The sequence below is a fragment of the Perna viridis genome, chromosome 10, assembly GCF_037379345.1.
Source record: "Perna viridis isolate PV_CMFRI_1.1 ecotype Kerala chromosome 10, ASM3737934v1, whole genome shotgun sequence".
In the NCBI taxonomy this organism is placed as follows: domain Eukaryota; kingdom Metazoa; phylum Mollusca; class Bivalvia; order Mytilida; family Mytilidae; genus Perna; species Perna viridis.
The window spans coordinates 24,824,802-24,847,115 of record NC_142454.1 but is presented as its reverse complement, the minus strand read 5'-3'; the positions used below and the strand labels follow the sequence as shown (position 1 = coordinate 24,847,115).

Below are 22,314 nucleotides of genomic sequence, written 5' to 3'. Positions count from 1 at the left end.
ATTATATCTGAAAACGGAGTTAAAAACAAAATTTTTAAGAAGCAAAGGCTACAAAGTAATAGAAAAATGGTCTCACGAATTCATTGAAGAAAAACTAAACAATGAAGAATTACGAAAATTCGTAGAGGAATTAGAAATTATACAAAGACTAAATCCTAGAGTTTCTTTTTTCGGAGGCAGAACAAATGCTATTAAGCTGTACGAGCAAACACATAGCGACGATGCGCAAATAAAATACGTTGACTTTACAAGTCTGTACCCTTATGTTAATAAATACTTGCGGTATCCCGTTGACCATCCAGAAATTATAACAGAAAATTTCAACGATATTAGACATTATTTTGGTCTAGCAAAAGTGACAATCATGCCACCGAGAAATCTATTTTTTCCTGTTTTACCTACAAAAGAAAAAGACGGAAAATTAAAATTTATCTTATGCAAAACATGTGGCGAAAAAGAAATTTCAAACTGTAATCATAGCGATACAGAAAGATGCTTGACGGGTACTTGGTGTACCCCTGAAATTATTAAAGCCATTCAAAAGGGATATCAAATTTTAAAAATTCACGAAGTGTATCATTTTGCACAATTCTCGCAATATGACGAAGATGAAAAGAAAGGTGGTTTATTTGCTGAATTTATTAATCATTTCTTAAAAATCAAACAAGAAAGTTCAGGTTGGCCTGCTTGGTGCTTGACAGAAGAACAGAACAACCAATACATTTCCGATTATTACGGAAGAGAGGGAATACTTTTAGATAAGACAAAAATATGTAAAAACCCTGGCTTGCATTATTCAAATTCTTTGTCAACGGTAATCATTAAGACAGACACCCTTGCGTTTTGTTTGTTTGTATTTTTTTTAAATTGCAGTTTTGTTGTAATTGTTTATTGTTACGATCAAGCTGCAATATTTTGCATACATTTGCATCTATATCTGTTTTGTTCAAGATACTTTCTCCCGCTGGACATTGTAATAAACGACAGTTTATTTGGTCATTACACTATAGTTATGGTCAAAACAAGACCAATGTGATATATATGTAAAAAAAGTTCATTTCCATAAATTGCCGCTTCAATTCACACAGGAAAGAAGAGATTTGTAAATCAATAGAAATGGACGATGATATTCAGGAAACAGAAATTACAGAATTACCAGGAATGGGTAAGTGAAATCTTAATAACCTACATCAACCGTTTTAGCAGGTGCTTTATAATCCTGTTCCCCATCGCTGAATATTTATTCCAATGAACGTTGTCTAAAACCTTTATTTTAAGCCAGCTTTTCTAAATTTGTGCCTTCTTTACACATTGGAAAGAAGAGAAATATAAAAATCTATAAAAATGGACCATGATTCACAAGAAATAGAAATAACAGATGAATCTGGATGGGTAAGTAAAACATCCTTTTCATATTAAAACTGGTTTAGAATAGTTTAACGTGAATAAGGCGGGTGTAATCAGTAAGGGGACTAAGTTTAATAAATGAATATTTTAAAAAAAATACTTATACCCTTTACATCAACTAGAATTTATAATTAAATATCTAAAAAAAATGTGAATTATTCAAGAGTAATCAAGGGAGCCAAGGTTATAGCGGTAATCAAAAGAATATAATCCAGGGACAAAGACTAGACATGGAAAACAGACATACACAACAAAGAACATGAAGTAACTAAAATCATACATACAAAGTAACAAAAGCAATGAGCAACTCGGACTCCACTAAAAACTGGGATTAGGACCAGGTGCACCGGTAGGGTTAGCGTCCTCTGCTTTTCTAGAAACATCCGCCGAGTTGCTCATAAAAAATCGAGTCCGGGGTAGATTAAAATATTGTCTTTTTGTCAAAGATACAAAAAGTCATAATCCTTACTCTTTATTATATGTTAACTTTCTGTCAGACTGCAAGCAGCCTCTCAGTGCCTCTGAGATCAAAGGATAAACTCGTATTGATTACCATTACGAGGACCATTTATTACTAAAATCATCTTTATCCTTCAGGTATAAGTGGAAAAAGTTAAATTGATTTGTGCGTTTTAAAGTCCTCTTCAAGTTTATTCTTACGTTGCAGCACAATGGATCGATCATGTCAAAAGGTTACTATATAAGACTGGGATGCAAAAAAAAAAAAAACAAAAAAAAAAAAAACGACCCAAATTAACAACAACAATAACAAAACGAAAGTACTTAAAATCCATAAAAGTGTTAAGTAAATATAGTAAACTAAAAATTATTAAATAAAAAATCTGAAATATTCCGTATTAAAAGTAAATAAATTTCATTATGTCTCGTCTCATTGGATAATTATATATATAGAGACGGACGAAAGTAACATTAAACATGAATGTGAGCCATGCAGTAATAGCGGAAAACCAGGCATACCTGCTTTATACTATTGTAAGGATTGCACTGAAAAGTACTGTGAAGTTTGTACGACGAGTCATAAAACCCAGAAGGCGACCAAATGTCACGATATCATTGATGTGAAACTTTCAGAATTCATTAATCCACCCAAACATTGCGACCCATGCCAATACAAACAGAGAATGTCTGAAGCAAAATTTGCCTGCAAAGAATGTGAGGAATTTCTGTGCTGTGAATGCAAAACTGCCCACCTATCTCAAAGACGGAACAAAAACTACAACATGCTACCAATTGGCGAAGAACTGTTTTGTGAACCGTGTAAAGAGAGTGACAAGAAAGTACCAGCAGCCGGTTTCTGCGAAGACTGTGAAGAGCCAGAGCTTCTCTGTGTTGTCTGTGCGGATCAACATAAAGCGATGAAAATGACGAGAAATCATAACATAATGTTTGACACCGCAACCTTTGTACTGAGGTAGGTACATATAATTTATAATTTTAGAACGATGCTTGTCAAGTCAGTTCAGCACTTAAAGTTAAATTGAAGTATGAGTTTTGGTCTTTATTCCATTTATTTTACACTTTGTAACAAAATATTTAGAACTCATCTGTTTCATTGAAGTGTGTTTCCATCCAACCGTCTGTCCGTCCCTCGGTGATGTAGTATGATATAATCAGAACAGATCAAGAGGATTTTTTTTTTTACAAATTACCAATATTACCAAATGTTTACCACTATAAATATTGTAGTTTATTCGTTATCTGTTTCTGAAAAGATGTATCATGTTTATTGGATATCTTACGTTCTTCTCCAGTTATGCTTGTTGAGAAAGAACTAGTCCAAAATGCTGAACCTGAATTTAATTGAGCTATATCACGGAAGCACAGTAGCTCACATTTAGGCCTGTCAGTCCAACAGGACACATTAGTCGGACTTTGAGCAAACCTATTGCAAATCTATCTCTATTTGTACCAAGTGCTTGTCGGAAGATAATTAGTAACAATTTAGAACTCCTGACCTGACCCGGCCAGGGATCATACCCACAACCTCTCGCACTCGAGGTGAGCAGGCCATGTACCCAGAGATCATAGAGGCGGTGTTCTACAAAGAGTCAGGGTACAGATCACAGGCTCGACAATAACAGGTCAACTTTCAAATATATACTTCATACAGTGGAGATGCTGGCACATTCCCCTTGAAAAGAGGGTTTTTACAATATTGAAAACTAAAAATAATTACGTTTGTCATAAAGATTCAATTTTAAATGTCTTGATAGTCTATGTACAAATTAAGTCTTGAAAAGAAGCAGAAGAAGGTGTATTTGTTGTTCCTTTAATTCCAAGTTTTTAAATTTGTGTAGATTTTCAAATTAAGTCTGACAGAATGGGCGGTGTGTTATTTATTAAATATCAAAACATCCATGAAGTTGCTTATTTGTTATAAAACACGACGTAATCATATCTTAAATTGCTTTACAGAAATCCACATGATAGAAAAGGATCTGGAGAGGAGGGTAACTATTGTTTTCACTGTTTATGTAGTCTTTACACTTATAAGAGAGGAAACAGTCTTTGATTCGGAGAGAGGTGTCTGTTTATCGCAAAAAAAGTAGCTTACTTTAAATTAGAATCATACTGCAATGTAAATGAGTACATTGCCCTTTGAACACTTTTATTAAATTTGAATTCTAATACTTGCAACATTTTAGAAACAAGCACTAAAAATATTTAAATTCGCTAAGGACTTGATGTTCATATGCTTAATACAACGTATCTACATGTATTTGACTTTATAACAAAACAGTTGTGAGCATTTAAAATTTTTTAGTATTAGTTTTGTCAGAGGATGGCCTTTCAAAAAAAATCATTTATACAAAACATAGTTGAATAATGATTATGACGTAGGGTGCAGACGAATATAAAATTGAGGTAATATTTGCATTTATACTCACTTAATATATACTTCTGCGAAAGGTGCATAATTTGTGGGGTACCAATTTTCGTAAACCAACGAAAAGAAAAACTCCCATGCATCTGTATGTTGCAGTTTTAAATCCACGAATTGAAGAATATACGGACTATTTACCCCTAAACCACAATAATTGGTATCAAGAAATAAACGAATTTTCACAGTGTATCTTTAATTCAGGAGACTCTGATGTTTTAATTGAAGTCCCGCGATGCGAACCATGTAAGTTCAAAGGAAAAGATACAGCGGCGGTAAAGGTCTGTAAGGAATGTACAGAACTGATGTGTACAACCTGTACAACGAAACATCTGTCAATGAAATTCTCTGCCAATCATATTCTAGAAGAAATTCAAAATATGCTTAAAACAGTTACACAGGTAATGATGTGCGAGCCTTGTAAATACAACAAAAAAGAACGCGATGCTACTCAGAAGTGTGAAGAATGCGATGAATATCTCTGTCAGATCTGTAAAGACGCACATTTGGTGCCGAAGAAAAACAGGTTTATAAGACAATTTACATAGATTATTAATTTCAATAAAAAATATATGTATAAAATGGCATATGATTCATATTCCTTTCACAAGATTTAAGTCTTATTTTGTATTGCAAACGTAGGAGATTACTGTAATAGATTCAATAATCGTTGATTGACAATTTCACTTTGAGTTTACTTAAAACGCATAAGTAGAGCCAGTTACATGAAACGGATATTTGCCACCGTTAAAGATAGCGATGAATCACAATACAGTTACGTCCATTCTAATGCAACTAATATACTCTTTAATATTGTATTTTTGTTTTGCTTAAATGTTTATACGTTTGTGTAGTCTTATCCAGTGATAAGTATACTCGATTTCTACAATTTGATATTTTTTTCTCGTTCTAGTTTTATCTTTGCCGTATGGTTTTCTAGACTTACTCCATATCTAAAATAATTAGAAATTTAATTTAGATCTAAAATGCAACATCTGAATATTTCAATAGGCTACATACTTTGACTGAGTTACGAACGCATGGCAAATCTATTAAATGTGACAACTGCGACTGTGATGCCTCTGTGTGTTGTAAAGATTGTAATGTCCCTATTTGCGATGCATGTGCTGAGGACCACAAGGCAATGAAAATGACCAGGAATCATGAGCTGTCGAATGATATGACGGCACACCTTATAAGGTAGATGTTTTTGAATTTTTTTTGTCAAAACAAAACAAAAAAAAATAAAAAATTAGAGCAAAATGATTGTGCACCTGTATGACAGACTTGAAATACAGACTACACTCAAACAAAAAATTCCCTAAATCCCGGTATTTGCAAATTAAAGAAGAAAACTACAATAATGAGTTTTCCTTTATATATTCAAATTTATAAGCAATTATATTCAATTCAATTTCTTATATAAAATAAACCAAATAAAACAGTTATGCGTAATACATTTCATTATAACTTTAAGGTCAACCATCTCAAGAAAATCGAATGAAAGCGAGGACCAGAAGGAATATGGACAGCCCGTAATTAAAAGATTCGAGGGTAATTTTAATCTGTAAACAATCCATAATCTTAAATAGTCAAATCTTGGTAACTTATTTTTTTCATTTTTATTTAAAGTAACATTCAAAAGTTTTCAGGGAAAGCGTCAACACTTTCGTCAAATAATTTGAATAACTTTTATAATATGACATGGAAGTAATATAGTTATCATATTTGAATGTCATTATGCGTAAGTTTGCTTGACAAATATCATTATCATGTTTTGTTGTAGATCCACAGGCACCTACCGAAACAAAAGATTATCCATTGTGTGAACCATGTGAGTATGATGAAAAAATATCAGCTGCTATTCACTACTGTGAAAACTGTGACGAGAATATGTGTGACGTTTGCCTAGAATTTCACAACGTACAAGAAGAAAATAGGGACCACACCATTTTTGAGCTAAGCAACGAGGCTATTCCGTGTGCTATATGTACATCATTAGGACGAGAAAACTCCGCATCTAGCTTTTGTATAGACTGTGGTGAACAAAAACCACTCTGCAACGTTTGTGCAAAGAAACATCAAACTATGAAGAAATACAGAGACCATAAAATATCGACAGATATGGACACACTTAAGAAAAGGTAAGTTTTATGACACTCTTGTTTTGCATTCAGATTCGCTCTAGATTTAGATTCCTTTTTAGTCATGTAAATTGTCATTTGGGATTCAGGTGGTTGAATTTACGATGATGGATCATTTAATGAACACTCGTTCCAATAATTGATATAGTAATTAACATGTGCTGTACAATTTTGGTACTTGAAATTCTGGTACAGTCACTGAACAGACCAGCGCAACTTTATGATGAAGGATGACCACTGAGTGAATGGTCGCTGACTGCATGATCGCTGACAGATCGATAACCAATGATCGATGACCAACCTGATCACAGTTTTGAAATGTAAAACAATGCGTAATCGGTACATGTACATTTCAAAATTTTTATTGGAACGAAACCAAATTAAATTTCTCTTAATTTTAAGACATTTAAACTATTTTTCAACATGTTGTGTTTTGTTAAAAATAAAAGAAATGTAAAGCTAAAATTTATGTTTTCTCGAAACGTCTTGAAGTTCCCCCTTTATCTTGTCTGTCTTTTGTGAACGATGTCGTCAATTAATCTCTTAATTACTAATGGGGGCTGCGTAAAGAAGCTGGATATAATCGAAACCGAACAACTTTGATTTTTAGGGCGGTGGCGGCCATTTTGAAAATTGCGGTCGATACGTAGTTCAAATTATCGATTGAGCGGCAGATTTTTAACCGGGACGAATTTAAGAACCTAGATTTTAATATTCATCAAAATCGGACAAATTAAAATTTTCAACCGCCATTTTTTTTTCAGAATTTTGTTTGGTCCACTGAGCTGAATATATATACCAAATTTGGTCAAAGTCTGATCAACAGTTTTTTAGATATTCGATGTTCCAATTTCCGGTGTAAAAAATTGGTACCTTTATTCCGGCGGGCATTTTGAAAAAATGGCGGCAGCTGGAAATTTATTTTTTGAAGTTCTGCACCCTTTGAAGAGTAGTTCTAACTTCCTGGAAAGTTTCATCTCAATCGAACCAGCCACTTTTGAGAAAAAGGGCTGACACTTTCTACAATTTTTATGACAGGAGAATTAAAATAATAATGAACAGACCAGCGCAACTTTATGATGAAGGATGACCACTGAGTGAATGGTCGCTGACTGCATGATCGCCGACAGATCGATAACCAATGATCGATGACCAACCTGATCACAGTTTTGAAATGTAAAACAATGCGTAATCGGTACATGTACATTTCAAAATTTTTATTGGAACGAAACCAAATTAAATTTCTCTTAATTTTAAGACATTTAAACTATTTTTCAACATGTTGTGTTTTGTTAAAAATAAAAGAAATGTAAAGCTAAAATTTATGTTTTCTCGAAACGTCTTGAAGTTCCCCCTTTATCTTGTCTGTCTTTTGTGAACGATGTCGTCAATTAATCTCTTAATTACTAATGGGGGCTGCGTAAAGAAGCTGGATATAATCGAAACCGAACAACTTTGATATTTAGGGCGGTGGCGGCCATTTTGAAAATTGCGGTCGATACGTAGTTCAAATTATCGATTGAGCGGCAGATTTTTAACCGGGACGAATTTAAGAACCTAGATTTTAATATTCATCAAAATCGGACAAATTAAAATTTTCAACCGCCATTTTTTTTCCCAGAATTTTGTTTGGTCCACTGAGCTGAATATATATACCAAGTTTGGTCAAAGTCTGATCAACAGTTTTTTAGATATTCGATGTTCCAATTTCCGGTGTAAAAAATTGGTACCTTTATTCCGGCGGGCATTTTGAAAAAATGGCGGCAGCTGGAAATTTATTTTTTGAAGTTCTGCACCCTTTGAAGAGTAGTTCTAACTTCCTGGAAAGTTTCATCTCAATCGAACCAGCCACTTTTGAGAAAAAGGGCTGACACTTTCTACAATTTTTATAACAGGAGAATTAAAATAATAATAATAATAAGAAGAAACACAGTAAAAAAAAAATAAGTCACCGCCTTCGACTTCGTGTTCGACAATTTAACTAGAATTACCATTGCGAGGAATAGCGAATGTCGCCTGGCAACTGTGTAAGTTTCCTATTTTAATATTGTATTGTTATGCCTATTCATCTTTTTTAACAGACCTATTTTCAGATTTGTAGCTATTCATGTTGTTGAGATAATGCAATGTCCCGGATTTTGACCTAAGGCAGCCATTTTGAAAATATCAAATATCATGCGTTTTCCCGGTGACTAAATCTTTGTATAAACTGCACAACTAAAGTGCCATGCACTGTCCACAACCTTTTTCATCTCTATGTTAAGAAATCAAATTCATATTATGCTTTTAACATCATCAACTAAGTTAAAGGTCTTTTCCAGTGGTAGGCTCCTTTCTTTCTTTCATTATATTGTACTAGGCTGTCTCATTAATAAACAAGTCGTTAGTGCTTTCAGTTGGATTTTCTGTGTAGTTCATTACTTTAACATTAAATTGTCTGCTATACTGCTGATTGTATTAAGCCATCCAAAGTGTGTCTGTAGTTTTGTTACTAGCAACTTCTATTTTAAATTACCCAATAGTTTTATTTTGTTCAGCCATTGACTCTCTCAGCTTTTCATTTTCAGCAGTGGGTTCCTCGGTAACTTTTGTTTGTTAGTTTCTTTTCTCACTGAACTTTCCATCAATAACATTTTTGGCTTGAATAATCAATTTTATGACAAAAGAGGTAACAACTGTTTGTAAATCGTTTTTATCTTGAAAATTACTATCTTCTTCTATCAAATCATAACTACTGTCTATAGAAACAACTTGATGAGTTCCTGATATTATCTGGACAATAACTACCTCAAGTAAATAGATTTTACATTGAACGACAAGGTGCCATACAACCAAAGGAAGGCGTAGATTGATTTTAGGTTTATGACATAAAGTTTGTTTTGGAATGAGGAGCCAAAAAGGTGCAAAATAGATGCATTTTTAATGTTGGACGGACAGTAACATGAGTAAATAAGAATGGTTCTGTTTTACCGCAATGTGTCAATCCACAAAAAGAAAGTTGGAATGGAATTAGGGGGTCCTGAATTAAACTGATCTTTTTAAAATTTTTAAATTGTATCATAAGGTGCTACACCACCAAAGGAAGGTCAGGATGATTAAGGGGAGAGGGTTGTACTGCTACTATTTCATGAAGGGCCCAAAAAGGTCTATGTAATTGTATTATTAACACTGCAAGTGTTCACTGATGTTATCATAATATCAAAGATTGATCTCATATGGTCCTCCTTAAATGAAACTAAGGGTAATCTTTTAATTGTTTAGGGGCTATATCGCAATCACCTTATCGGTCCTTTTGTTACATTTTTCGTAACAGGTTTCGCAGCTTCTATGGAAGCTGATGCTTAAATAATGGGCTCATAACTTTTTTCATGATGACTTTTACCATGTCTTCCCTTTTCAGGTTTCTTGCTCATTTACTTCCTGTTCTTCGATCAACTTTGGTAATTTTTCAGGCGGTACGTAATGGACATTTTTCTAAACAGATTTGTCAGCTTCTATATGAGGGAATCTGTAAACATTTGGTATATTGGTTTTGCATGATGACTTGTACCATGTTAGGGTTATATGTATATACAACGTCTCAGAATGTGACGACTCTATTCGCTACATTGCTCCATCGGATCAAATTGATACAGGGAAGATAACATAAACTTATAGAAGGGTCTGAAAAATTCCCAACGATGTTAGAACTGTCAAATTTGCGAAGCAAATTTTTGGTCGTTCCCTCTGAGACATTGTATAATATTGATTTGTTGTGACATGCATCATTAATTTGATCCTCTATCCTACATAATAACAATTAGATGAACTGTCCATACTACCATTTATCGTGTACAAAGTTAAGCCCTAGATTAATCCTACGAGGAGGAATGACCCGGCCAGCAAAAGCTATATTTTATAGCCTAGCTGGCCGAGTGGTCTAGGGCGCTGTAATTAGTGCAGGCGGTGTTGCCATAGATGTCACAGCGGTACGAGTTCGAGTCCCGCGGAGGGAACGACCAACACCTTGCATGGCAAATTTGACAGTTCTAACATCTTTGGAAATTTTTCAGACCCTTCTATATATATATTGGATCAAATTAGGGAAATGTTTAAATGGAAACTTCAAACCTGCGTTTGGAGTGTTCATATCACAACTCACACGTTATGCCAGAGCTTGCCGAAACTACGCAGAATTTTTGTATCGCGTTAGACTTCTAACAAATAGGCTTCTTGGACAGGGTCATCACTACAGAAGTTTTATGGTTGTCATCATGGACCGTTACGGTGTATCCATCTGCACCATGAAAACTGATTTGTTCAACGTGTCATAGTTTTCCTTTCCTCGTTTTTCGCATCTATCTCCAAATCCATAAGTTTAGCAAAATTCTGACAAAGGATAAAAGAGTTTAGCGAGAGGTCTATCAGTGGTCAAATTTTCATGTAAATCTGTTAAGCCATGTTGGTTGGTTGATTGATTGATTATCGGGGTTTAACATAAAAATATTTCGGCTATATTCAGGCGATGAACATGTTGGAGTTATTGCCGTTTTTCTCCTCTGACAGTACTCTACCAATTAGAAATAAACTTCGAATCAATGTTTCTTAGGGTGTTTTGCAAAGAACTGATCTGGGAATGTTGATCCATCGAAAAACGTGGCCGTCATTACTAAAAATAGAACAGCGGTCAGACAGAGATTTTTCGGATATATCTCCAAAACCGTAATGTTTAGCCAAATTCTGACGTAAAAATAAAATATTTAGCATAATGTGATATATCAGTCCGAATTTCTATGTAAATCTGTTTAGCGTGTTCGAGTTATTGTCCTTCTTTGAAATTTATTTGCTACTTCAAATATTATTACTTTTTAAATAAATCAACTCAGAATTTAATATGATTGTTATTTAGGTATGAACGTCAGGAATTGTCATCCAAGATACAAAAAAATGCTCACATTTACAAACACAGAATTTTTAGGTTCACTTTCTTTTCGTTTGTTTTGTGTTATTTTGTTTTGGTATTATTTGATTACCGCATAACCTTGATTCCTTTGATTACTCTTTTGCACATGCAATTAAAAGTTGGTCGAATTGTAATTTTTGTTATTTTGTGTTAAGGTTGTTTCATAAACTCAGATTAACTACATGTCCTTTTGGTGTTTTTAATACACCATATGCGTCAATCCAACGCAAAGTTTTAAATACGGTAGATAATAAAGTTTGTTACCACACTTTAATCCTTTTTCCTATGATAATGATAGCAAGTTTTCAATAAAATGTGCCCTCTGCTTATTCGTATCTACGGCTTTGCTCACAGTGATGATTTAAGATATTTGATTTCCTAATCGCCTGAATTCAAGCTACAAATATTAATGCCGATTTGATTATTTATAAAATTGTAATAATATCAAAACCCCTTTCAACCCATGCTATTCAGCATGATATATTCAAATTGCTTCACTATATGAAGTTTATACCAGACTACATTGGGCAAAATAATAAAACATGGTATTATCAGTTTGAAAATTTGCCATCGCTTATATACAAGATTAGTTACTTGTGTGTCCAGTGACACAAGTTCTTTTGTATGTTGGATTGATTACAGCTAATCGAAAGCTGTACTACAAAGAGAGGTCATTAACCCGTGAAATCATGATTTCTGTCAAAAGTTTCAACGCTTCTTCCGCTAAAAAAATTATCATGAAATATATTTGAAATATCGAAAAAAAAAAAAAAAAAAAAAAAAAAAAAACGAAAAACAAAACGGAAAATCGGAAAATAACACACTTTCACTATGTATTCGAATATGAAAGAAAATTAGCAAGCTAGAAACTGGTTATTCTTCGATCATTACAAGTCCCAGTAGCCGAATGGCTATTGACGGTAATAGATTATCAATTTTTTTCTACAATGACGTTACGTTCGCCTATAATTACCGCTACGTGGCGTTCACTTACACAATTGTACCTTTAAGTCATTTGTCAATATATATCCGCTGTATGTGCATTACACTGAGTAAAGAATGGAAACATGTGAGTTATTCTACAAATGAAAAAGACAGCTACCACCAATAATTTGTTAATGTGACTTTTAAACTTTTAAGAGATTCTGATAAGCTTCATGATTATCACAATATAAATAAGTTAACGCGGCTATACAGGTGCAGAATTTGTTTTTCGCTTAGACGCTGTTTAAATTACATTGCTTGTTGTATATTCCAAACACATTTTATTTATTCGGTCCGGAATGTATTTCTACGAGCGTAATGGAAATTAGGTGAGTCGAAAAGACTGCTTTAGGAAGAATATTCAGAAATCAAAATTTAAAAGTTAAGTAAGGTTATTACCTTGATGTAAAACAAAAATGGATGCAATATGTTTAGTTTGTAAATTACAGACTTGATAAATTAAAAATATGAATTTTTAAAATGACCGAGAAGCCTCAGTTTCTTTGCAGTCACATATTTCATCACCTTTTTTGCATGTATATTGCCCTTTTATGCATAGAGTGAAGTATTTCGTGTAAAATAAAAAGAACTTTTCAATAATTATTATAGATAAAAATTATAAAATATTTTTAAACAGTGGTAGTTAAATTAAACTAAAATCAGACGAGGTTTGAATTTTTCAAAGGTAATGATCGCATGAATTGTAAAACGCTGATAAAATTTAATTATTAAACTATTCGTGTTTTACTTGTAACGTCTTCATGTATAATAGTTTGCTATAATAAATTAGCATTAAATTGATATAACAGTGTTTTTTGTTAATTCTATTCTGGAGTGGTCATTTATCTAGCTTCTTTTTATGCAAATATTTCAACTATAGCAATGTAAGGTATATGCTGCCATTGTTTAAAGTTTTTTCAATAACAATTTGTGGTAGCCACCATTATTGCCAATGGGCAGTTTTTCTAAACTATACGACTAACTAAAAAGGTCGAATTCTGATTGAAATAATAACCTATCAAAATGGGGCATTTTTCAATGAATGTTTCTACTATGTCAAGATGTTCCCTCTTCTATTGTAATGATGTCGGTATTTAATCCAACACTACAGATGCAATTCCAATTACCAAACGACAAATAACATTCGATTTGTCAAAATTGTGACCAAAGTAGATGACAGTTGTTTATATATGTAAACACATGTATTGAATTAAATAAAATGATCTTTAGTGTTACTTTTTATTCAATTTCATCTTTTCTGATAGCAAGAAGACTGTGTTATATAATATCCAACTGGAGAATATAATCTTAATGTATACATAAAACAAAAAAAAATATAAATATTGGGCGTTTTATATATTTTATTCAGACAAAAAAGCATTTTAATACTTGTTTTTCATGATTGGTTAGGTTTAACGTTCGAAATGTTCAAACCACATATAACTTTATTTTTTTTTTACCTTCATTTCATTGATGTACATGTAGATTAGATTACCTATTACCAATTGAAAACGGAATGTATTTGTTACGTATAAGATTTGCGCCAGAATTATGTTAATAGTTTAAAAAAAAGTGCTTTGAAAATTTTTTTCTAACGACAACTTTTTCTTTCATACATGCTTAAAATGCTTGTATTTTGCTTTTACATTGTTGAAGGACATATGTCTACATGGTAACATGTGGCGCGTTATCCTTGGACAAAAATCATCTTAGAACTTCAAATGGTAAATGATAGTCGAAACATAAGACTTTCTCTTATCTGATTTGGATACTTGTTCCAAATAAATTATTTTAAGTTTTTGAAGTCCTTTTTCGTTTTCTGTTTATATGTTTAGTCTGAACATTGAAATACTTAAAGCTTTGCACATTTTACTCAATGGTTGTCTTTTCAGGATTACGAAAAGAAATCAGGATATCAAGCCTAAACTTGAAAAAATCGAAACAACCTCTGAAAAACCATCGGCTAAGGTAACTTTAACGTATTTTATGGCATTGGTGTCCATAAAAGACCAAAGCAGATAAAAATACACATGAATTGTAATGTCTTACGCTTTCCGACAAAAAAGGAGGTTTTAATTGGCACAGAGGTACAAATTGGGGCATGTGTTATTCCGATAAAAATGCAATGTTGTATCTTGTAATGTTTTTGGGTGGAATTAATTAACTAATCAATTAATGTACAGGCGTATTGCACTTCTGAACTCTAACGTTGCAGATCAATTAATTGTGCATTTTATTATACAATATTAAACAGGAAACATTTGATGACGATATGGGACAACCTTATGCACCAGAGAGCAAATCAGATGAATTAGTTCTTCAATGGCGGACAAGTAGACGACTGAATGAAAATGAAAATTATCAAATTATGTTTAAAGAACATCCAGTTGGGAGATGGAAACATTATACAACTAATCATGCTTGTACACAACCAAAACTGACAATAACTGGCCTTAAACCTGACACTTCGTATGTCTTTAAAGTTCGAATAATGGATGATGCAAGAGGAGCAGAAGGTTCCTACACGAAAGAAAGTAATCCGATTGCTACCAAACCGTCACCTGCAAGGCATATTTTGGGAAATGCAGAGAAAATTGAAATCGGTCCTCCGAACGTTTATAGGCTCCCAATACGAGAAAATGTAACTGCTAGAAATGAAAAAGCAAAAACAAGGAAATTTAATCTAGGTGAATTAATTACTAACCAATTTGGCAAATAAATATCCAGAAACGTATTTATATGAAATATTAATGAACAAGTTTAAATATAGTGTTTGCTTTAAAGATGTTCAAATTTGTATCAGACACCTTCATACTTATTTCTCTATTTGTGCAAGACTTACCTAAACGTAAGTATTTATACGACCACAAAACATTTATGGTAATATCATTCGTTGGTGTTGTCTCGTCGTCGTCACTGATACCTTTTTCGTTTCTATGCAATAATTTTTGTTGTAGTGAACCAAATGTCATGAACTTTGATATATCAGTACTTGCTGACTGAGAATGCTTGAAAATGGCTCCACTGTTCTGCAAAAGGCACCAACAAGTGTAAAATTGTTGATAAAAAGGTTTACATCTAATTCAATTCTGACAATTCTGTTTTAAATTGGTTTCTAATATAGTGTTGTTTTACAAATAGTAAAGGGATTCAAAAGAACAATGATTAATATCAGGCTAAGTATGACATACTTTAAATAGTCAGCCGTCTTTTCTCTGGTCTGATTTTTTTTCATAAGATCCCTCATGAAAATCCCTATCTGCGTTTTTCTTAAATACTTTTCGAATATCACTTACGGTTTTCAGGTATTAAAGGGCTGCGTAAAAATGGACTTCTTACTCCTGTGAAAGTCCGTCTGTCCACATTTGTTGCCAGTGGAATCTTCCATTACCGCTCAAAGGATTTTGAAGAAATTGCATAGAAATATTTGGTTATTATATGAAGATGTGCATGAAAGAGTAATCAAGGGAACCAAGGTTATAGCGGTAATCAAAAGAATGTAATCCAGGGACGAAGATCAGATATACTTTACAAAGAACATAAAGCAACTAAAATCATTCATACAAAGTAACAAAAGCAAATGAGCAACTCGGACTTCACTAAAAACTAAAAACTGGGAGCATTGACCAGGTATACCTGTAGGGTAAGCGTCCTATGCTTTTCTAGAAAAACCCGCCGAGTTGTCCATAAAAAAAAGTCATGCTCGAGGAAAGAGGAAAGGAAAGCTATGACACGTTGAACAAATCAGATTTTCATGGCGTAGATGGATACACTGTAGCTATCCACAGGTTCATGATGACGACCATAAAACTTCTGTAGTGATGACCCTGTTCAAGAAGCCTATTTGTTAGAAGTCTAACGCGATACGAAAAGTATGCGTAGTTTCGGCAAGCTATGGCATAACGTATGAGTTGTGATATGAACAGTCCATGTGCAGATGCTGAAGGGATGTTGCCTCATTTGAAATATAATTACTGTCGGGGGACTTTAACAATTGATAATCAAAATTAAGGGCTTTATATGTTAGACTTTAAAATTCCTCCTTAACCGCGCAAGGGATTTTGATAATACTTTCTGGAAAGGTTTGGCATCATATGTAGATAAGCAAGAATGAAAATATATTGCTATTGCTTGATGACTTTTAAGTTAAAAAATCCTACAAGCATGTTACATCTAAGTCCATTTGAAACGGGGTATTATCTTTGTAAGCTTCCTAACAGTATTTTTAGTTTATTTTTGGTGCGATTTTGAACTTGTTTTAAGGGATTTTAAATCTATGTTTTAAATAAGCTTTAAGAAGTATGCTTAGCACATTCAAAAGTATCATTTACCTTTTTTTCAGATAATGTTGTACAATGTTAGTTCATGATAGATATTAAGTTTTGTTCAAAGAATTTCGATTTAATGCTTTTGTTGTGTTAAACAATGGTAAATTCCCTATATAATAAATACAAAAGATCTCCAATTTAGACAAAATCTCACTTTAGCCCTACGGGAACTTCTTTAAATGTATTGTTTTAAGTAGCCCATCTAAATGAGTAAGTTGAAATGCCTTCAAAGAATATTTGCCTTCAAACGACTATCAAAAACCAATGTTACAAGCGTATTGAATTTAAAATCAGGAAAAATGTTGTTTTTTTTATTCGAACTTGACCTTTGTCGTATTCTCTCGCAGGAAAACCAGCTAGTGACTTGCTTCTAACAGAGCGAACCATTATGATAGTAGGCGCAACTGGATGCGGCAAAAGCACTTTAATTAACGGTATGGCTAATTACATCATGGGAGTAACGTGGGAGGATCCATTCAGATTTACTCTAATAAATCTTGAGGCATGTGAAAAGGAAAAAAAAGGCAACCAGGTAAAACTCTATTTACGGCAGAATATGTGAAACTATTTTTGAGTAATTTTAATAGCATAATTTTTCGCTTAGCTAATTCAGTAAAAGCAAGATAATTGATGTTTATATTTGTACAATTATTGATTTACCTTTTGCAATAGATATTGTAATTATTAGTACGAAACGATGCATGCACCTTAAAATCAATCCACTAAGACCTGAAATTATTATGTAACTCTTATTGGATGAACTGCTGCACAGGATTGTGAGATAAACCATAGTAATTTAAAAGAATCTTGAAAGAAAACTATTTTGACTCTTTTAGGCTTTTTCACAGACTGAATGGGTGACTTGTTATACCATCCATAACAATGTTTCGGACAGAATTAACTACACACTTAATTTAATTGACACACCCGGTTTTGGAGACACAAGAGGTCTTGACCAAGACAAATTTATTATAGATCAAATAAGACAACTTTTCACCGCCAAAGGAGAGCAAGGTGTCCAAACACTTGATGCTGTCTGCTTCATCTTAAAGGCACCAGATGCAAGACTGACTGCAACACAGCGTTATATTTTCGAGTCTATATTGGCTTTATTCGGGAATGACATAAAAGATAACATCTGTACCTTGGTCACATTTGCCGATGGACAACGACCACCTGTTTTAGCTGGAATACAGGCAATAGATGGCGTTCCATTACCTTATGACACATATTTTACGTTTAATAATTCAGCTCTCTTTGTTGACAACACCAAGGAATCTCTTCACAATCTATCTTCATTTTTTTGGGATATGGGTGTCCAGAGTTGTATGACATTTTTTGATCACGTTAGTAATCTTCAAACAAGGAGTCTCTCATTGACCACTGAAGTTCTTGTGAAGAGGCAAAAGCTTGAAACTGCTATCATGCATCTCCACCAAGAAATAGAAGTTGGACTGTCTCAAATTAATACGCTCGAAAAAGAAATTCAGATATTTACGCAGAATGCACAGGCAATTCTAGCAAACAAGGACTTTGAGTACGAGGTTGATGAGGATTACCAAGAAAAGGTCGATCTAACAGGAAAAGGGCAATATACAACTAACTGCCTGACCTGTAATTTCACCTGCCACGAAAAATGTGCTTACGCCAATGACACCGACAAAGCAAAATGCTCTGCAATGAACAGAGAAGGCAAATGCAACCGATGTCCAAAATCCTGTCATTGGACAAACCATCACAATACTCCTTACATAATTAAATGGTCGAAAATGAAAGTCAAAAAAAGGTACGATGTTATGAAGAAAAAATACGAAGAAGCCACTCAGAAATCTTTATCACAGGAGCAAGTGCTGGAGCAAATGGCTGAGGATGTTTCACGAAACGAGGGCCAGGTACAGATAATGATGGAAGTCATATCAAAACTCAACAATAGGTTAAAAGAAATCGCACTCCGGCCAGATCCTCTCAGTACAGTCGAATACATTGAATTAATGATACAAAGCGAGAAGAGAGAAAAGAAATCAGGATTCGAAGACAGAATCGACGCGTTGGAAAAATGTAAAAAAAGAGCAACGTATGGTGAATCTGTCCAGATTTTCCAGGATCGAATTCGGAACACGCGAAATGCGATTGCACCAGGTGAAGTTGCTGATGAGATATTGAAAGATGAAAACGGTTCCGTTACTTCTAAAATAAAGGAATTGTTTAAAACTGGTGTTAAGACTGTCGGTGACATGTTCTCAAAGAAGGACAAACAATCAAAGAAACACTAAGGTAATCGTGTACATCGATTTAAAAGAACTTTATAGACTTTACATAATTTAAACTTATGTGGAAGAAGATCATGTTGGACATTTACATTCAAATGTATTTTAAAACTTCCGTTTTTAGGATGTTAAAACTGTATAAGGTATAAGATATAATGTGTAAATATTTTGTTTTATTATATATTTAGTTTACTATGATTATATTTTTTTGTTACAAACGAAGGAAATATTTTTCCGTTTCTTTAATTTCGAAAATTATTATATTTGATTTTATTAGGCATAATTTCTTTTTTGAAAATTATATGATGGAACAGTAATGTAATTTTGTGTCAGTACATCATACAAAACTTTTAAGTAATACAAATATTTTGTGATTAGTAGAGGTATCTGCAATGTTAATCAATTGTATTTTTGTAAGAAACGTTCTTCAAAGAAGACGTTTTCGTACATTTTTTTTTATCCTTGAGACTTTTGTAGACAGAGCTAGTACATGTAACATAGATCATTTTCAGTGATTCAAAGGTTACCTGAATCGAAACAATCAGTGATTTGGAATGTCAAGTTTCATGATTCTAATAGTGAGTCGTCATATATATTTGACCCTTTCGGGCTTTCATAGACATAAACCTCATAAAAAATGATGTACATCCTCTCCATTTTAAAACCAGAGTAGACCTTGTTTTAGGGATCATTTCGTCATTTGAAAGTTCCATCATAATGGTTTGAAGATATTTACAAATTTACTAGACCTGAAAAAAAAATCAGTTTAGGCCTTCTAAGGGCAATGATTCTCAACTATGGCGACCAAATAAAAGCATACAGTTTCACATAGACCTCTTGGTCTGGTTGAGCTAACATATGGGAATACGTTCAGTTACTATTTCACGTTAGGCCCTGCTAAGTATTGGGTTAAATATACAAGGCATGTGTTAAAGACATCAGATTTTGCTTTTACAAAACAATAATGTAGCAAAAATGAGTACCTTTTATTGTCATTTTCAGAACAAACTGCTAAATGAATTGACACTAATATTTTAAACTCTTAATATATATACTGCGTTTTCAGGTCCACAAGTGGTAGAGTTAAAATCTTTCTTAGTGTTAAAGTAACATGCAGACATTTTAAAACAGTATTTGCCATTGGTATTTTAGGATAAAATGCATGGTGCATGTTTTAATGAATTTTTGTTTCGAACACAAATTAAATTATTGCTGATATGTTTCTTTTACGCTACTGAAAAGTCATTGTAATTGTTTTTGTATTTAGACAATTCTGTTTTTTTTTTATTTATTATTTTAGTTCATCATAGTACTCAAAGTTGTATATTCATATTAAACGATGCATTAAATATATGTGAAAAGTACATCCTGCTTAAATAGATTATAGTTGCTATGGCTAAATTGACTTTAACTAATAGCATTTATTAACACATTGACTTAAACTAATAGCATCTGTTATTAAATTGACTTAAACTAATAGCATTCATGACTAAAATATATAAATAGCGTTATTCTGGTTTTTGTCTTATGTAATATCGTGTTCCTTATACGTATTTTTTACTCTCAAACTTGATTAACCAGAAGAAACCAGATTAATTGTCGTATGCAATTTGATCCAGACTTTCTTATAAAATTACAATGTAATACTTGTTTAGTTCAGGGTTTTAAAGATTGTGCTTTTGAATGTCATTTTTACTAGTGGTTTTATCTAAACCCTTCCACGGTTGCAAATTTAAGATGTAACGGAGGGATAAAACTAAAAGTTAAGGAATTATTGGAGCTAATTTGGACAGAAGAAAATTATATAAGATTACATACCCGAGTTAAGATGTAATTAACTTCTTATATTTATTGAATTGGTATTATCATTTGCTTTAATAAAATGTTCTTCTTCAGGTTCATTTTTTTATACTACAGTTGTCCATCAAGGTTCGTCGCTTTTGCTGAAGAAAAAAAAGATATTATTATACTTGAGTGCAATAAAAAAAAACATTTAGTACTTATTAATGAGATTTTACCAGAGGTGGTAACTATTTGTACGGATTACTTTTAAATGTGTATATAACGCTACCGGTTTTCATGGCACTGAAATAAAAAAAATGATGCGACAGTGATACCTAGACAAATGCAAACCTGATAAAAAAATCATTTTGTAAAGAAATCACGAATTAATAAATTATACAAGCTTTTTTTCCTGTACACATTGTTATAATGTAATTTCCTTACGGTATGCGCCTTTTGATTACTTAGTATAAATACATACTTGATATTAAATAATACATTACCTAGACCAAACAACGTTTCCATGGAAATAAAAAAGTATAGAAACCATGATTTCAACGGTAAAAGTATTACAAAATGTGCATATATTTTCGCGGACATTTGTTTTGTGCTCTAAAGGCAACCGCCAAAACAGCGTTAACTATTACACACACGAACAATAACATAATTAACATTAATGTTTTTTTAATCAACTGTTATATTTTAACTAAAAAGCCATGCACTTTTTGATTCTATGAGAATGGTTAATTTTTCAGAAAAGAAAACATCATACACACGCCATTTTTATAGACCAAAGTACACTCTGTTCAAAGATCTGGTTTTAGGAGATCACCACTAATTTATCTGCCTCAAAAAGGTCAATTTTATGTACAGTCTATACTATTGTATATATACATCAAAAGTGCAGCAACATAATGCAAATAAATTAGTTAAAGGTCTGTAACTGTTTCTGAGTAGGACATGGAATGAAGTTAGTGGGTTTGTAACAATGATGCACAGGCAATTTGGTATTTTTTCTAGACTGCTACTCGAAATTATAAAAAACGTAATTCAAACTGCAAAGTGTATCAAAACTAAGTTTTAAAAGATGGGGATATTGAAAACGGAGTACAAAAGAGATTTAGCGTGCTTTATAACCTGGATTGACCCAACGTTCTATCAGAAATGCCTGTACCAAATCAGGGATTGTGTTAAACTTTCTGTTTTGTTTTTATTCTCTTTTGTCATTTTTTGAGTTAAAATTAAACATTCTATCGACTTAAGTTTGTGCCTTCTAGTACGATAATATGTAATTACCTTTTAGGCAGAAATACACTTGTTTATAATCGTATCGATGAATAAGTAACCTAGTAGAATGAAAAGAAGAACCATGTCAAAATAAAACAAACACATGCTATATTAGCAATGACAAATATACATGTACTAAGATTACTCCTAAAAGCTATTAGACAGGGGATACAAGTAGTTGCTTCTTGATTTTGTTATTGGTCAACTAGAATTACAGGTATAGAACTTTTGATTGGTCAAGATCTCTCAATTACACCTTATATTTATAATG

General features: G+C 32.9%; 1 protein-coding gene across 3 annotated transcripts; it reads left to right on the top strand.

Moving 5' to 3' along the window:
- Positions 1 to 799: 799 nt before the first annotated feature.
- LOC148605086 (uncharacterized) lies at positions 800 to 20,870 on the top strand. 3 transcript variants are annotated; one of them, XM_088548609.1, is made up of 11 exons: positions 800 to 1,165; positions 2,320 to 2,839; positions 3,844 to 3,878; positions 4,514 to 4,835; positions 5,321 to 5,509; positions 5,787 to 5,863; positions 6,096 to 6,453; positions 14,272 to 14,347; positions 14,634 to 15,066; positions 17,055 to 17,239; positions 17,544 to 20,870. In XM_088548609.1, exons 1-11 carry the CDS (start codon positions 1,117 to 1,119, stop codon positions 18,978 to 18,980), a joined length of 3,681 nt encoding a protein of 1,226 aa, XP_088404735.1. In that variant the 5' UTR covers positions 800 to 1,116; the 3' UTR covers positions 18,981 to 20,870. The 3 variants fall into 3 exon arrangements, with proteins under 3 accessions (XP_088404735.1, XP_088404737.1, XP_088404736.1); XM_088548611.1 differs by lacking the exons at positions 800 to 1,165; positions 2,320 to 2,839 and adding an exon at positions 3,188 to 3,426; XM_088548610.1 differs by lacking the exons at positions 800 to 1,165; positions 2,320 to 2,839 and adding an exon at positions 3,188 to 3,509.
- The last annotated feature ends 1,444 nt before the right edge of the window (positions 20,871 to 22,314 follow it).